At 45.0% G+C, this 18,467-nt stretch overlaps 1 protein-coding gene across 2 annotated transcripts in view; it reads left to right on the top strand.

The window, feature by feature from the left end:
* L1CAM (L1 cell adhesion molecule) overlaps positions 1-18,467 on the top strand; it is a 223,560-nt gene that overhangs the window by 186,459 nt on the left and 18,634 nt on the right. For both annotated transcript variants that reach the window (XM_088471131.1, XM_088471130.1), the window contains 7 exons: positions 185-300; positions 2,259-2,439; positions 5,884-6,006; positions 7,791-7,964; positions 8,615-8,734; positions 11,469-11,627; positions 16,410-16,538. In XM_088471131.1, the coding sequence (XP_088327257.1) occupies positions 185-300; positions 2,259-2,439; positions 5,884-6,006; positions 7,791-7,964; positions 8,615-8,734; positions 11,469-11,627; positions 16,410-16,538 (1,002 nt within the window). The remainder of the gene's footprint in view (positions 1-184; positions 301-2,258; positions 2,440-5,883; positions 6,007-7,790; positions 7,965-8,614; positions 8,735-11,468; positions 11,628-16,409; positions 16,539-18,467) is intronic.

Genomic DNA, 18,467 nt, shown 5'->3' with positions numbered 1-18,467 from the left:
AGGCGAAAAGTCCGGCATGCGAAAAAGTATCGCGGGTGCGAAACTAATTGAATACGGCACTAAGTATTAAGTCCAAGTTTATTAAATAAAATGTATTTCTTCAAATGTTTGCATTTTCTCTGCTAAATTCAATGATCAAATCCAGGTATCTGCCATATTTATTTATTGTTTTTTTCCCATGCAGTTCCCACCATTATCCCTGAAAATATTGGATTAGAGGCGCTGAATGACAGTACAATCAGGGTAGCGTGGTTGCCCGTGCAGAAGGAAGGATTAAATGGTCACCTAAAGGGATTTGTGGTCAGTTTAACCTTCTCACATTGATGGATGTTGGAAGCAAAGCAAAAAAAAAAAAAAGTTACTTTGTATCTGGAAGAAACTATGCGGCAATTCAGGGGGTGCAAATACATTTATTTATTTATTTTTTGTATGCAGGGTAAATACTGGCTGCTTTTGCATGTAGCCCACAAATGATGGACATCTTTATTGTTACACTTCAAATTAGATTTGAGTTTAGACACGCCCCTCCCAAATGTCTCTGCACATTTTATATTTGGCCCCAGGCGCGTGAAGAGGGGGTACTAATTACCAAGGACAGAGCTTGTTGGAGGGCCCTGGTCAGCTGCTGAGGGGGACAAATTTTTGACATCTTTGAGGGTGTGTGGTTATGCCTCCCACTAGTTTTTGCCACGCCCCCTCAGTACCTGGGCCTTTGGTTGTTCTCGGCGGCCCTGTCTGCCCCAGCTGCAGGGCAACATGGTTTTACCAAGGTGTAAAGTTACTTTCTTATTTTTGCTTTGCTTCATACTTGCCAACCTTAGGTTGCCCCCCTCCAGGAGGGAGCAGCCAGGTCGGCACTGCAGGGAATATTGAGCAGCTGAAGTGGGTGGTGCCGAGGGTGTGGTCTGGGCCCTGCCCCCCACTACCGAGATTGTTGCCATTGTAAAGCGAGGCCAAGATGATACGGTTCACTGCAAATCGCGCCATCAGCCGCCTGTACCAGAGAGTTGGGAAGTATACTTTGCTCCCAACTCATAATTAGCCCCATTATTATTATATTGTACTGCCTCAAGCATTGCCATTGCATCAACAACAAGAAAAAAGCAGCACAATACTCAGGTAGCAATATGCAATAATAGATAGCTACACATAAAAATTACAATTATCAGCTTGGGTATATAATTTATTTTTCATAAAAAAAAACACAAAAAGGCTTAAAAAAGCTTAATAAATTCTGATATACGCTCACACAACATTGCCGTTGTATGCCTATTCATGGGCAGTGCCAGAGTAAGGTTCTCATCTATCTGGAGTTAAAAAATGTTGATGAACCTGGATATTTATTTCTACCATATATTCAAATTAATGAAAGAACCTCCAGCTTTAACCGTGTTATTAACCTCAAGGTCTTGTTTGGTAAATCCATATGGGTAACTCATAATGACATATACTGTGCTTTGGTCATCTCCGTAGTACCACTCTATTAAAATTAGAGATGTGCGGTTCGGTTCTGCTCGGTTCTTTTCACCTAAATTAGTGCAAGTTCGGATTTATCTTATTGACTATCCAAAACACGTGAGAGCCAGATAGAAAATAAAATGCTGTTTTTAAGATCCGAACAGAACCGAATAGAACCAAACCACACTAATGAAAATGCTTACACTACAGTATTAACATACTACATTCCTACCGAGTTCTTATGAGGTTTTTTTACCTCAAGTTCTGCCTCAGTCCCCAAATTATACTTTCCTGTAGACAATTAATCAGAGTGGATGAGAACGGAATTGACTAAAAGGCAAGGGAGCGGTTTAGACCCTTAAAGACCCCTCTTGGGTGGCAATTGTCCTATTTTATAAGGTTGTCCAAGAGTATGGAGTGGATGGCCTCTTATAAATCATCCCAGCCACTTACTCTCCTATGTTACCCAACCTGTTTTTATCACTTGAGCTCATCCTTTGTGTCTTTCATATCTGGGGTTATAAGGTGATGATAGCAGTGGGGCAGCTATGTGGAAGCAGGTCATCATATTTGTTACGTGGCAAGGAGAATAAATAACACACAATGTGGAGCATTTAAAACTGTGCAAAGTTCAAGGTTTTGTCCACAGCAACCAATCAGATTCGTCATTTTTGTAGAGCAGTTCACAAACGGAAACAATACATCGGATTGGTTGCTATCAGCAACACTGCCTTGTTTATTTAGAAACATCTCTCTGTGTCACTAGGACGTAATCTAACTTGTAATCGTTGCCCTAACAGGTCCAATATGTGGCTCAAAATGAAAAGCATAAAAACAAGGTCACTGTGCATGGAAATGTTACCCACACAACCCTCTACGGACTGAAGCCTTTCACCAACTATTCAGTGACGGTCCACGTACTCAATGGGAAAGGAGAGGGCTCTGGAAGCGAGACAGAAAAGATTTGTACAGAAGAAGGAGGTAAGTTACCCCAGGCATTTACATTTCACTGGGAACCCATCAAAAAATGGATAAAAATGTTTGCTGATGTCAGTGGAGAGATTCCGGCTCTGTTAGAGCCGAAATCTCTCTGGGGCTTGCGGCCACGAGACCCTACCACAAGGGTCTCGTCGCAAGCCCGATGGTCGCGATGGTCTTGACCATCGCGACCATCATCCTGGCCGCTCGCATAGCTGTAGGTGGCCACAGGTATGCGAGTTGCCAGGAAGCCGCGCAAAAAAAAAACGGCCCGATTCAGAGCGAGCGCTCTTTCAGAGCGTCCGGCTCTGAATCAGGGCCCTTGTTCTAAAGAATGAGACGTCGCTCACCAGCTGCCAATGACTTAAATTCCTCATTCACACCATTGTAATTTACTGACAAAGCCAATTATTGCTCAATGTACATTTGTAACATTAGTGAATCAAGGCGCTGTTGGGACATAGGGCCCGATTCAGACCCGCTCGCTAGGCTGCGATCACACGTAGCCTGCCGATGTTTGCAATGGGCGCATGCGTACGCCCATTGCAAACATCACCCCTTAAGCACAGACGCCTCACTAGGATGAATGACAAGACGAGCTGTTTGTGGGTGGTGACAGGGGTTGGTTGATTGAAACGGGGGAGTGGTGGTTTAGAATGCAGGCGTGTCTGAGCGTCTTAACGCCATTTCAGAGGCGTGCATAATTAAGATAGAGCATCACAGTACATGACACATGGTTGTTTTACACACTGAAGCACTTGCAGTGCTTGTGGTAGGGTATGGTCAACCACAAGTGCTGCGTACGCTTCTGATGGTACTCGATGTTACCGATGGATGCATACACTTCCTGGAGATGACGTGTATGAGTGGGCGTCTTAAGACAGGATTGTTGGCATCTAAATACAAACCGCGATCGCACACCAATATATAATGGCCGTGCTAATGCCTTGACATGCGATCGCGGAATTTGCATACTTCAGCAGCTGGCGGCTGCGTGCGAACGCATCTAGCGAGCGGGCTTGAATCAAGCCCATAGTACATAGCAGCAGTTTACTTACAGAAGTCACTCACACACACTGAGAGCCTTAGACAGTGCACAGTACTTCTGACAGGCTGACACCTACTGCCTGAGTCAATGTCTGCTGCCTGCCAGTGCCAAGTAAGTGCCAGTGCACTGCAATTGAAGGATCTGTAATCCTCCTAAGAGGAGCAGCACCTAGCACAGGAGGAGAGACAGAGCGGGCTGGTGGGCGGGCATGCGCGCGGCGTGATGTCATCGCGTCACATCACGCACATATTTAGGGGGGGTCTATTTACTAAGCAGTGTTAGGAGACAGAGTGAAAAGTGGTAAGAAAGTGATAAGGTGCCAGCCAATCAGCTCCCAACTGTCATCTCACAGGCTGTGTTTGAAAAATGGCAATTGGGAGCTGATTGGCTGGCACCTTACCACTTTCTTATCACTTTTCACTCTGTCTCTTAACACTGCTTAGTAAATAGACCCCTAAGAGTCAGAAGGCAGTAGGAATCGGAGCAACTGTGCCCATGATTAGCCCGGTCAGTAATCAGTCCTGACTGGGCGCTGTGGGGTGGACATTAATTGGCAGCGATCACTGCAGACATGTGTGAGAGGGGTGCCTGACATTAGGGTGTGGCTGTGCGCACCAGGCACACGCCTATGGTTGCGAGACATGTAAAACATGCACTGTTAGGCGTCCCTGAGGATGAAGTTGAGAAACAATGATCTGTTCTATACAATTTTACATGAAATACTGCACCTCTAATATTCCAGCCGGATTGCATTATTTTATTAAGTGTATCTGACAAGGGTTAGAGCATCTATTGTATTTATTCTTCAAGTAGAGAATGTCCATGTGTAACCAATTTTGAATTAGATGAGGTTAGATCAGTGTTTCCCAACCCTGGTCCTCATGGCTGATTCACAATATTTCAAGAGATGACTGTGCTGTTTTTTTGAACTGAGACCTCGATAAAGGGGATGTAGTCACAATCCCGGCACATGGGATGCTGGCGCTTAGAATACCGGCGCCGGATTTTGACACCTGTCAGAATTCCGGCATCCTGACCGACAGCATCCCGAAGGTAAGTAGTGGGGGGACAGGGAGCGTTAGGGCTAGGGACAAGGGTTTAGGCACTAGGGGGAGGGTTAGGGTTATTCACTAGGAGAGGAGGGTTATCGTTAGACACAAGGCAGGGAGGGTTAGGGTTAGGCACTAGGGGGAGGGTTAGGGTTAGGCACTAGGGGAGGAGGGTTATCGTTAGGCACAAGGCAGGGAGGGTTAGGGTTAGGCACTAGGGGGAGGGTTAGGGATAGGCACTAGGGCAGGAGGGTTATCGTTAGGCACAAGGCAGGGAGGGTTAGGGTTAGGCACTAGGAGAGGGTTAGGGATAGGCACTAGGGGAGGAGGGTTATCGTTAGGCACAAGGCAGGGAGGGTTAGGCACTAGAGGGGGAGGTTAGGGATAGACACTAGTGGAGGAGGGTTATCGTTAGGCACAAGGCAGGGAGGGTTAGGCACTAGAGGGGGGGTTAGGGTTAGGCACTAGCGGAGGAGGGTTATCGTTAGGCACAAGGCAGGGAGGGTTAGGGTTAGGCACTAGGGCAGGAGGGTTATCGTTAGGCACAAGGCAGGGAGGGTTAGGCACTAGAGGGGGGGGTTAGGGTTAGGCACTAGTGGAGGAGGGTTATCGTTAGGCACAAGGCAGGGAGGGCTAGGGTTAGGCACTAGGGCAGGAGGGTTATCGTTAGGCACAAGGCAGGGAGGGTTAGGGTTAGGCACTAGGGAGAGGGTTAGGGTTAGGCACCAGGGGAGGAGGGTTATCGTTAGGCACAAGGCAGGGAGGGTTAGACACTAGAGGGGGGGTTAGGGTTAGGCACTAGTGGAGGAGGGTTATCATTAGGCACAAGGCAGGGAGGGTTAGGGTTAGGCACTAGTGGAGGAGGGTTATCGTTAGGCACAAGGCAGGGAGGGTTAGGGTTAGGCACTAGGGGTGGAGGGTTATCGTTAGGCACAAGGCAGGGAGGGTTAGTGTTAGGCACTAGGGGAGGAGGGTTATCGTTAGGCACAAGGCAGGGAGGGTTAGGGTTAGGCACTAGGGGGGGAGGTTATGTACAGGGTGCGGGGAGGGAGGGGTTGAGGAAGAGTTAGGATACCTACCGGCAGGTGTCAGTATCCTAACCATGTCAGGATGACAGCCCTGAGCGATGACAGCCCGTACCCAACCCAGATAAAGTAGTGAGAGGAGCTGGGTTTTTCAAAGAAAATAGTGATGTGAGGTTCCTGGTACCTCTGTATGAAAGGAAGTCCATACATCCGTATTATTATCATTACTACACTATTATTATTATTGTTATTATAATTATTATTACTATTGTTATTATTATGTTACAATACTTGTATACATTTCATTTGTGGTATATTTCTGCAGTTCCCAGTCCTCCTACTTACCTGCGTATTGAACGTCTGTCTGACTCCTCACTGGCACTGTTTTGGGGGCCCCCTGAACAACCAAATGGAATCCTAACAGGCTACAAAATTTCTCATCACCTCGGTAAGATTGTGACCGGTATCAGTCAGTGTTTAGATTGTGTCTCCCAAAATACAGACAAAGTATATATGTATTACTTAGTACGTTATTACACTTTGATCATCAAAACTTTATTAATGCATTATTTGCATCTGTTAAAAACCTTCTAAAAAATATGCTACAAGCTAAGGACCATTTTTTTAATATGTTTCGTGATATGTAGACTGAAGATGTTTTAATGAAATTTTTACACAACCACAGGCTAGTTTGATTTTTTTTTAACATTTGTTTTGATAGTAAAAAATTATTTTTTTATTAGGTTTGATTTAAATTTCGTAAAAACTTTCTACAACACAACATATATAATATTCCTTCTAACGTATAATTGAAAGTAGCAAACACAATTTATTTTGAAAGCATGTCCACAAAATCAACAAAGAAAGTACCTATCAACTCCAGAGATGAATTTGCAATCAGCCAATCAGAAGCAGCTAGTTTGTATTGTGCATCTATGTCCTAATGGCCAGTAAGGCTGTAACTGTTTTATTTAAGTGCAGTTTACAAAATGAAGACCATGCTTAGGTGCAAGAGAGTTGTCATTGGTAGGATTCTTTTCCCAATATGCATGACTTCGAACAGGGTTGCACTGGCCTACAGGGGTACAGGGGAAATCCCCAGTGGGCCCCACTACCTGGGGGCCCACCCCCTTCTCTAGGTATCATGTTCCAGACGGTGTTCTGAATTGTACATTGTTACTCTGTTAGGGTCAGTTACCTTGTGGTGCAGAACCACTGATAAACATCGTTTCTTGGTTTGCTTCTATAGACTCTACATCAAGATTTGCCGAATAGTTAACCAAGCAACTGTGATGGCTGGATACACCCCCCTGGTCGATGACCACACCCTTTGAGCACGGGCCCCTAACACTGTATTTCCTCAGTGGGCCCTTTATTCCTCTGTCCGACAATGACTTAGAATCTCACAGAGCTTTACGTACACGGCCACGAAGCTCTCATGACGCTCCTACAACACAGGGTGGTTCTGTGCTCTTGTATTATGACCCAGTTGGTCCCCCAAAACACCCAATTTCACGAAAAGACCAATCCGGCCAAATTCTGTCCGTTTCAGAATAGGATAGACATACGCAAAAATGTGTAAATTTTCATATAAGCTTGCTCTGCATTCAAAAACGTACAGTTTTCAAATGTGCTGGTGTTATAACATTAATCATATCTGTAAGCGGCAAGTTTAAAGTTATAACACCCACACGGTTAAAAGGCTCTAAGCATTACACCCATGTCGGCAGGACCGGTGCTAGGTTACTCCCTAAATCCCTTCCCTCCCCGCTCCCACTCCTGAGCTTATACTAATAACACCAGTGGGTGGGTGAAGGCCGGGGTTCTTATGGAGCCGGACCCTGGTGCCATTGTGCGGCCACACTCATGGACCGTGCCTCGAGCCGGCTCTGCATGTAGCGATCTCGGTGCCAACATTATCATGTTGACATACTCGCTGTGTACATAGTAAGTGTCGACCTCCTGACTGCATCTCGCTGACTACACTTATATTGAGTTATATTAAATGTTCTCCCATGAAAGATGTAGAATATATGATGTATAATGTAGGCTTAGGCAATCATTTATTGCTAATCAACTCATGTAAAAGTGAATAGTGAAATCTTTAATAAGTGAAACCAAACTGCAATTAACCTATTTATTTTTTCTTTAGAATGTAGACACGTCCACGGAAAGTATATAATGATTTCATGCACAGAACTGACCGATTTCTCGTCTCTCTCTGTCCTTTAGTGAACAAGGATACTGACTCGTTTTTTCTGCAAACCATCAATGATCCTCTGCAGCAAAACTGGACATTCCATAATTTGAGTGCCAAGGACACTTACAAGTTCTATGTGTATGCCAAGAACTCCGCTAGAGAAAGTTTACCCGCCAAGATAGAGGGCAGTACGATGAAAGAGCTTGGTGAGGAGCTGTGATTGGGCTTAAAGTGTAATAAAATGATATGTTTTATGTGTATTCTGGATCATTTATCTGGCACACTCCATAAGATGATAGATAAAGTCACATTCTTTGCTATGGGCAACACTTCAATCTGTCCTTTTTAGAAGGTTTGTTAAATCTCCCCCTTAACGTTAACCTAGAGAAAGTTATTTTCAGGTCAAAGTTAGTAGCATTTTTACCCGTGTAGTTTCAACTTAAAACCAGCCTGGCTCATTTCCTAAACTCTCTGCTAGCACCTATACTACCAGGACAATCCTGGAAGGAGAAACAGTATTAAGAAGCAGCTCAAAAACTTAAATATATTTGTTGTCACAGAGCGGAAAGCTGGTTTTGCCTTTAAAATGATTGCCGCTTTAAAAATACAGGAAGACTCGGAGTTCCTGCAGGCTGTGTTTGAAAAATGACAGTTAGGAGCTGGTGGGCTGGTACTTTATCTCTGTCCTCTTTATCTTCATCCAAGGCTTAGTAAATAGACCCCTAAGTCTTAATTGGGAAGTTCTATCTGTACATGTATTAGGAACCAAGCAAGTATTTTTAGTTACTGAATGCGATAAAACATTTTCTATGGTTTCCCTGACGTTTCTTCCTCTAACACATTTTGTTGTCTTTAGAATTCCCACCAGTTTGGAACGTCACTTTTATGAGTAAGGACAAATGTATCGTTCTAAAATGGCGGCCGCTGGAAGGACACAGAAACGTCGAACTCAGGGTACAAATAAAGAACAAAAGCAGTAAGTGAAAACTATCAAACAGTGCGTATGACGTCACACAAGTAAGCTGGGAATAGCAGTTAATGTGAATAAATGACACGCCTACACATCATAGTACTTCTCAGCTCTACAGTACATATGGTCTTCAGCGTTCGGACAGCTTTAAGCTTGGGGCACGAAATGGCATAGATCAGTCCTAGATCTCCTCTCCTGAAATCGCGGCCAGACCCTTCTCTAGGTGGTGCTCACAGGCTAACTGGGGTTACTGCCAGCTTGTCTTCCAATTAGGGATGTGCAGGCTCGGATTAGTTCAAATTTTCCCTCCAAATTTGGATTTTTCTCGCCAAAAATCGGGTCTTAGAAAGAGGCAAAACGTAATCTTTCATGGACAAACATCACCTTTCATGGACTTTTGTCCAGGAATGATGATGTTTGTCCATGAAAGATGACGTTGTGCTTTGCCTTTTCTGAGACCCGATGTTTGGCGGGAAAAATCTGAATTTGGCGGGAAAATCCAAACTAATCCGAGGCTGTACATCCCTAATTCCAATGGAGATAGAATAGTCTGGACATTCTGTTTCTGGGATGCCATCCCTTCATCAGGTGTACATCAATCCTTGTGAGCAGCTTGTGGGTCTGATCTGAGCCGGACGTGGCGTCGCCCATGTCTGTGTCTTTTACCAGCCGCACGTCGGCGATTTTCTATAAATGCTGCTACAAAACCCTATCCTGGTGTATTTTAGTGCGTCCAAATGTCCAAGGTCTGAGATGCCCACTTTCAGTGTATTAGACGCCACCATCGGTTGCATCATCGAAACTTGCACCAGCCCAATGGCATGTGCAGATTTTCCCATCTGAATATGGCCTCCTATGTGAGCATTTAAACATCTTTGTATGCAAAAACTTCAGCGACACGCCCGCAATACTCCTATAACACGGGACCACCTCCGTGCGTCTGACTAGCCACCTCACAGTCACCGCCCAGGAATGCCTGATACATTTTCAATGAACTTCTCCATGCGCAGGTCTGATATTACAACTGCGACTCTGTACGTACACAGTCAAGGACGCATACACGTTGCGACTTGGAAAAAAAATGCACATCTACATCCGAAATCGACATATCATGCGGCTGAGAATCGGGCCTTGTGTGGGCAAAAAGATTCGCTTTCAAATCCTTAGGGTGCAATGTACTAACGCTAAAATGCGGTCACTACTTTGAAAACTGCCATTTCCTGAGGTGTGACAGCATTTCACATATGCACAAAGCTCCAGAAAGCAAAACTTTCCAGAGACCCAATATGTCACCGCATAATTCCCGGAGGGGGATCCAATAGGATTCTTTCCTGGGTCCCCCACGGCTTGCGCTGTGCAGAAGGACTCCCAGGTCATAAACCCGGAAATCCTTAGATTACAAAGGACAGTTTTTTTCGGAAGAGCTGCCCTATGTGATTTTAATCTAAAAATGTATGTGCATACCCCCAGTATTAACGCCGCTATGTATGACGGGATGTATTGCATCCAAAATGCGATGCTTGATACATACCGCACTTAGGGCCTCATTTACTAATGAGTTTTATCACCAAAACGAGTAATAAATTTCACTGTGTATGATAATTGGTGCTCCAGCCAATCAGCTCCCAAATGCCAACTGTTAGAAAAATGACAGTTGAGAGCTGATTGGCTGGAGCACCATTTATCATACACAGTGACATTTATCACTAATTTTAGTGATAAAACTCGTTAGTAAATGGGGGCCTTATTCTGATATATGGTGGGTTGGGTCACTCCACTTAAATGTTAACTCTTAATAGTTTGTATATATTTTCTAATGGGTATAAGGCACTAAAATGATGACGTTATCAATATCATATTAAAACACATAACACTGTAACATTGATAAATATCAAGAATTTTGGATATTAGGACAATAAGCTACTATGCAATATTTGTTGATATTCATGGTCATAAGAACTACATCACATGTACCATCTAACTATCTGATGAGGTAGTGCCCTGGATCCATGTTCTTGCAAGTATCACCTGTGCTAAGTAAGTTTGATAAAGACATGTGAAAATGTCCAGAACATGGATACATGTTTGTAAAATCAGGTTTGTGGTAATTTTGTCTGAGACAGACTACATAAGGGAAGGGCTGAGGGGAGCTGGGGGCAGGGGTAGCATTGGGCATAGTCTGCGTCTGAGGTAAGGAGCAAAGCTGGGTGCACACTGGCCGATATATTGGCTGATCAATTGATGGGCCAAAATATCTGCTGCCCGTCGGCCAGTGTGTACCAGCGATATGTCTGTGAACGACGTCGTTCACAGACATATCGCATTGGCGATGCTGCACAGCCAATGGACAGCTATATCTGCAGTTCATAGGCAAGTGTGTACGGGTGGTCAGCCGATCGCCACCGTACATATGCAGCGGCAGCCAAGGGGAGAGAAGCAGAAATGCCCCCCGGCCAGCGGGACCCGTGGCTGCCGGATAGATGATGGCCGTTCAGTGTGTATGAACGACCATCATCTACAGATATATCTACAGATCACTCGATATCTACAGATATATCTACAGATCACTCGATATCTACAGATATATCTACAGATCACCAACCTCTGAATGGAGTAAGCAGATCTTGTTTAATATATGACATCGTTATTTAAAGTTAAGGTTTTCCATGATGGGAAAATGAAGTGTGAGACAATTTTCTCCACAGTCGTCAGTGACACCTGTTTCTCTTCACATCGCCAGGTGATGAATGGCAGCAGTATGATGTCGTCAACGCTTCTGATGCACGTTACGAACTCTATGAATTGCAACCTGGGAAAAGTTTTTTCGTCCGTCTGATGGCCTTCAATCACAGCGACTACGAGGAATTCTGGTGGAATGAAGTTCAGACGTCATCAATAGGTGAGACGCAGCTATCAATGTGAGCCAACTGCATACCCTGTTCCCTGGCTGTACGGTTATCACATCTGTACAATACGTTGTTGGAAATATATATACAGTACACTAAACAAAGGTGATTCCGCACAGGACTAATAAATCAAGAAAGATATGTAATAGGACCAACGTAAAATTATATATTTGAGAGGTAGTGCTCTGTTATGTACAGATATGCCCAGCTATATCCTTGACACTGGCACGGCACATCGCGCCACGCATAGCGCGAGACGTGCGCCCGCAGGCGGATACACGTACTGCGTATGCGCCTTCATAGGAATGCATGGTGCGATCGCAGTGCGCACCATAGCGTACTGTAGCGTATGCAGGCGCAGGGAATTGCATGGTGTGCTGCGTGCGCACGTTTGTGGCGCGATCAGCCACAATGTAACTGGGCGCATCTGTAGTTGTTGGTGGGGCTCCCCTGGAGTAATGTAATAACTACATATAACAAGGATCTGTCCTGCAAAGGGGCAGGATAGAGAGAAGAAAACATCTCCTATTAGGGGCACTCTTATTTTACAGTTTTTAAAACATAACTTGTATTAATATATGTATAAAAATAAGAAAACAAGAGACTTCCATATCAAGTAATAAGTAGTGATGTTGTCACGCTAGGCTAGGGGGGGGGAAATCGGTTAACCGCGATAAAACGTTAACTTGTTGCATGTTAAGTTTTCGCACGCATTGCGCAATAATTTAGCTTTTTGAGTCTAAGCTCAGTCCCGTTTTCCACGCAGTTCAATTGCAAAAGGCACATTGCGGCTTTCGCGTGATAATTCTTGCTGCTTTTACCCCCGAATAAGTGTAGGTGAAAAAGGGGATATCTGCCTGTATCCCCCCAAAAAGCAAAATGATATAGGGTAACAGTATAGAAGTGTATTATTGGCCCTAATGAAAGTTTTTTGGGTTCTTAAATTTTATCAAGTGGCAGGTATAGGGACAGTTAGTGATCGATAGCAAGTGTTTTGGCAAAATAAATGTTCTATTTAATTAGCGGGGGGGGGCCAAAAAATGTCTATAAGTTTATGTTTGTGTCATTTAAAGACACTTTTAAAAAAACCTTCAAAATACACCTTTAACCCCCACCTGCAATCTTAAAAACCTGTCCCATTCATATAGCAGCCCCATATACCTATCCTACATCAATTAATCCATTTTCCTGCACTTTGGGCCTGATTCAGAGGTGCTCGCAAAAAGCGAGCGCTCGCTCTGAATCAGCGCAGTTATTTTTAGTTGCGGCCTCTTGGCCGCACGCATAGCTGTGAGTTACCACCCACAGCTATTGCGAGCGGCCATGATGATGGTCGCGATAGTCAAGACCATCGCGACCATCGGGCTTGCGGCGACGAGACCCTTGTGGTAGGGTCTCTTTGTCGCAAGCCCCAGAGAGCTTCTGGCTGAAATAGAGCCGGAAGCTCTCCCACTGACATCACTGGTGATGTCAGTGGGGCCGCCTACAAACGGCAGGTGTTTGCATGGGAATGCCTCCGTTTGTGAAGCCAGCCCCCCGCCATGCCTACAAAATGGGGCGAGCTGTTGATCAACATCGACAGCCGCCCCTTTTGTAGTGAGTCCCAGAGCGAGCTCTTTTTGCGCTCACTCCGGGGCTTACGTACGCGCAGTGCACACGCTTTGCGTGCGCACTGGGCCACCATCGACCCACTTGCGAGCGCAATGCGCTTGCGAGCGGGTCTGAATCAGGCCCTTTATCCCCCCAAAAATTACATGTCATTATTGGCCAAATTAAAGGGTCTAAGTCTCGAATGGAGATAAAGTGAACAGAACTAAAGTACCAACCACCCAACTCCTTACTGTCATTTTTCAAACACTGCCTGTGATATGGCAGTTAGGAGCTGATTGGCTGGTACTTTATCTCCATTCACTTTAAAGCTAATTAAATTAGTTTTTTTCCGAATTAGTCTTTAAGAGGGTGTCCTAGGGTTCTGAACCAAGTCCCGACTTTTCACCAACTCAGGAGGTGGTGAAATTAATTTATGCTAAATGCTATGTAGAATTTGCATCCAATAGGATCGCGCGTTATGTATTTAGTTGCACGATAAGCCGTTTTTGGGGGGGCTTTTGCAAAAAAGCTGCTTATTGCGGCTAATTGTATTCCCCCCTTGGTGTTCAAACATCACAGATTCAAAAAAGTGTTAAATAATTGTACTGTATGTCAGTAAGATGTCTCAGTTTATGCTACAGATGGGAAAAAATTACAATATATTGATATGCTTGTATGGTAATAAATCATATATCCTAATGGGTCATTCCCAAACTTCTATAAATTGTTACCAAGTCATTCACAGCGTCACATAAACGGTATGTACTAGTAGGTCACATACCAATAACTACAGTATATTATCAGGAAGCACTAAACGTATACTGTACATATATTATGGTAATTGACTTCAAACCAGAATTATACATGTGACGTATATATGAATCATCACTGTCTATAAACACAGTGAAGCAAACCACTCTGGGCCTGATTCAGAGCTGAACGCTCTGACCAGAGCGCTCGCTCTGAATCAGGGCCCTCCTCCCTAAAAATGGAGCGGCCTCTTGGACGCTCGCATAGCTGTGGGGTTACCACCCACAGCTATGCGAGCGTCCATGATGATGGTCGCAATGGTCAAGACCATCGCAACCATCGGGCTTGCGACGAGACCCTGCGGTAGGGTCTCGGTGACCGCAAGCCCTGGAGTGATTTTGGCTCTATCAGAGCCAAAATCACTCCCACTGACATCACTAGTGATGTCAGTGGGGCCGGACTCAGACGGTAGGCGTTCCCATGGGAACGCCTCCGTCTGGCAGCCACGCCCCCAGCATGCCCACCAAAGGGGGCGTGCTGTCACTCACCATCGACAGCACGCCCCCTTTGGTGCGAGACCCCGAGCGACGAATTCCTCGTTGATCGCCGGGTCTCGCGCATGCGCACGATGGAGCTCCCTCCGTCGTGCGCATTCGGGCATCATCGACCCGCTTGCGAGCGTCCTTCGCTCGCGAGCGGGTCTGAATCAGGCCCACTATCTCCTTGTGCACTATTAACGACTTCTAGGCAGTTATGCATATAATGCAAACATAAGTCATTGCCATCTACAGTATATACACAGCAGTGCAAGCCACTGTATCACAGGTTGCAGTATACGAAAGACTGTTCATTCACAATTGTCTTTAAAGCATTGCAATGATGTAAAGTATAGTAAGAGGGAATTTAAAGGTGCAGTCCCAATATCTGTGTGCTGCTGCAAAGTCCCCTACAGTACAGCTTTCTGCTTGCCAGGACAGGCCTTTATTACATTGTCTGTCCCAGCAAAATAAATATAAAGGGGGATGCAGTCAGGATAGCGACGGGTGCTATCCTGCCCGCCGATATCCCGACACTCACATCCCAACATGGGACTAATAATAGGCCCTATCATTAGCCCCGACACCCAGCATTCCGAACGAAGATATGCCGGGTGTTTTAGCGTCTTGACGCGGGGGGGGGATGGTTAGGTTTAGGGATCCCTGGGGGGACTTATGGCTAAACATATCGATTTCCCTAAATATGCCGATAATTATGAAGAGGCTTCTGCATATTTTACTAAAGAGACCCCTCAACTATTTCAGAAAGTGAACATAATAAAGAGGCAAAATAATAAAGAGACAAAAAAGTATATATCAAGCATGGTAAAGCTTTATTAAAATTTCTATCAAGAGCAAAACAAAAGAAGTCAATAGCTGCTTTAGTTCTTTTTGATGTTATTGTTTGTTATACGCTTTTATTAGAATTGGCGATAAAGTAATGATTTATGCTTCAAATTGGTCATATCTGATTAGAAGATATACATATCATTTGGATTTTTTTGTATTGGAAGATTTATTATATGCCCCATTTTTTCTTTAAATACTTAATAGAAATAATGTTTTGGGTTTGTTTTCTTTAGTTTTCTTAAAAAACTACCTTATCCCCAACATCAGTACTTTTTAGCGCTAACATTTGCTCAAGTCAGTAGAGTCCAGACACTTAGGGGTAAATTTACTAAAGTGAGAGTTTTTAGAAGTGGAGATGTTGCCCATAGCGACCAATAAGATTCTAGCTATTATCTTCTAGGAGGTGCTAGTTAAATGTTAAATAGAATCTGATTGGTTGCTATGGGCAACATCTCCACTTCTAAAAAACACTCCTACTTTAATAAATATACCCCTTTGTGCTAAATTTACTATGTGGCACTTTTCAAAGCCACCGCGTCTTCGGCAGTTTTGGCCACTGGATTTAAAAGAACAGTTATATTCCATACGAAACACACCTGGTTTTGTATTGAATACAATTAATAATAAATAAACCCGGCAGCTGAAAACGCCAAAGGTGCGTTGGCTTTAAAATGTGCATCATAGTAAATTTATCCCTTAGTATCAGTGAGAGGATCTGTGTTGATGAGGTTCTGAGAATGTCTCTGGTCATTTAGTCATTTTTAGCCCATGCACGTAAAAAAAACTCTATTGAATTTAGCAAATAGTAAAGGATCCAGAGGCGTGGCTCCCAAAGAAAGTACTTGTGTGTGTATTTGTTCTAATAAAAATGATGTACCAAAATGTCACTATATGTTATATAGATTTGCAACACAGCTGGAGGCTGTTGGGCCACAACTAATGATGGCTTGGTCTGAATTTTGTTGCCTTTATTAACTTGTTGCCTTTACACTTGCAGGCACCATTTCAGCTCTTGTTTGATGCAGAGCATATATCATTTGTCTTTTACAGCTGTAGAAACTCAGAAAGGCTTTGCTACCGAGGGCTGGTTTATTGCTCTGATAAGTGCAATCGTTCTCCTGCTGCTCATCCTGCTCATCCTGTGCTTCATCAAACGCAGCAAAGGTGGAAAGTACTCAGGTGAGGTGACTGCTGTCCTTAACAACACCCCCACTGTGTCCACACAAAGCCACCTTAAATCTGGTTGTTGTGTTTTTGTAAATTACCTTTTTTCCTGTGTCATGTTAATCTTCCCTGAAGTGGATGGTGCAGTAATGTCCTGAGAATATGTTATACTACTGTATGCACTATGGGTCTGATTCAGCAATGGACGGAATTGAAGAGCCACACACAAACAGATGTGCTATTCCTACCATCACTAATGGAAGTGCAGCAGGAGGCGACTATAGGAGATAGACACCTCCTTGCTGCATCTGTGATCCCAGCGCTGCGACCGAAGTCGCAGCTTGAGGGCACCATCGCGACCATCTGAAGCTTACCACAGCCTGGCCGGGTCCTGGCAGCTGCGAGGCCAGAAAATCTGCGTCCACCGCCCTACACTCTGGCCTGGTCCCTCCACGAAAACGGGGGTGACGCGTCCTCATTTCCAGGAACAGTGGGCAGTTCCGTAGCCCCTCCGCCCCCCCAAAAGAGGGGGTCTGCGAGCAAGATCACAGGAGCCGTTTTGCACATGCACAGACCCTAAACAATTGGAGATGTCCCCTAACCATCTCTGAATCAGGCCCTATGTTGAGAGGTTTGCAGAGTCCAGTAAATAATATATGGCTTATAGTATTACAGGCCAAGGAAATGTTTATTCAAATCATAGCAGTGGTTCTGTATATAATAATGGACATCTCAGTGTTTCCAATACACTTATCCCACCTTAAGGGTAATATACACAAACAAAATGGATGTTCATCCCTAAACATGTAACTTCTATATTATGTATTGTATAACTCAGTGCTCTGTGTTACGGCAGGGACGCACAGGGCACTAGTATGGGTCTCACTCAGCACTTTTATACTTGGCACAAATTTATGTGCAAACCAATTGCTAATCTGCACTATGCTCATGGCCGAACTGCATGTTCATCTTTCTATTTTAAATGGGATGCTGTTATTATGTCAACATTTACAATGTTGAACAGTGTCGACAGTTATGATGTTAACATCTGCACGGACCTTAGGTTTAGGAATAGGCTATGGGAGGTTAGGGGTTAGGTTAAGGGAAGGATTAAGGTTAGGCACTAGGGGAAAGGTTAGGGTTAGGCTGCGGGAGGGGAGGTTAGGGTTAGGCACTAGGGGGAGGTTAGGGTTAGGCTGCGGGAGGGGAAGTTAGGGTAAGGCGCTAGAGGGAAGGTTAGGGGTAGGATGCGGGAGGGGAGGTTAGGGTAAGGCACTAGTGGGAAGGTTAGGGATAGGATGCGGGAGGGGAGGTTAGGGTAAGGCACTAGGGGGAAGGTTAGGGATAGGATGCGGGAGGGGAGGTTAGGGTAAGGCATTAGGGGGAAGGTTAGGGATAGGATGAGGGAGGGGAGGTTAGGGTTAGGCACTAGGGGGAGGTTAGGGTTAAGCTGCGGGAGGGGAGTTTAGGGTTAGGCACTAGGGGGAGGTTAGGGTTAAGCTGCGGGAGGGGAGGTTAGGGAAAGACACTGGGGGGAAGATTAGGTTTAGGCTGCGGGAGAGGAGTTTAGGGTAAGGCACTAGGGGGAAGGTTAGGGTTAGGCTGCGGGAGAGGAGGTTAGGGTTAGGCACTAGAGGGAAGGTTAGGCTCAGGCTGCGGGCGGGGAGGTTAGGGTAAGGCACTAGGCGGAAGGTTAGGGATAGGATGCAGGAGGGGAGTTTAGGGTTAGGCACTAGGGGGAGGTTAGAGTTAAGCTGCGGGAGGGGAGGTTAGGGAAAGACACTAGGGGGAAGGTTAGGTTTAGGCTGCGGGAGGGGAGTTTAGGTAAGGCACTAGGGGGAAGGTTAGGGTTAGGCTGCGGGAGGGGAGGTTGGTAAGGCACTAGGGGGAAGCTTAGGGTTAGGCTGCGGGAGGGGAGGTTAGGGTTAGGCATTAGGGGGAAGG

The sequence above is a fragment of the Taudactylus pleione genome, unplaced genomic scaffold (assembly GCF_031769625.1).
Source record: "Taudactylus pleione unplaced genomic scaffold, aTauple2 ptg000110l, whole genome shotgun sequence".
NCBI lineage: Eukaryota > Metazoa > Chordata > Amphibia > Anura > Myobatrachidae > Taudactylus > Taudactylus pleione.
This window is presented reverse-complemented; position numbering and strand designations above follow the sequence as displayed.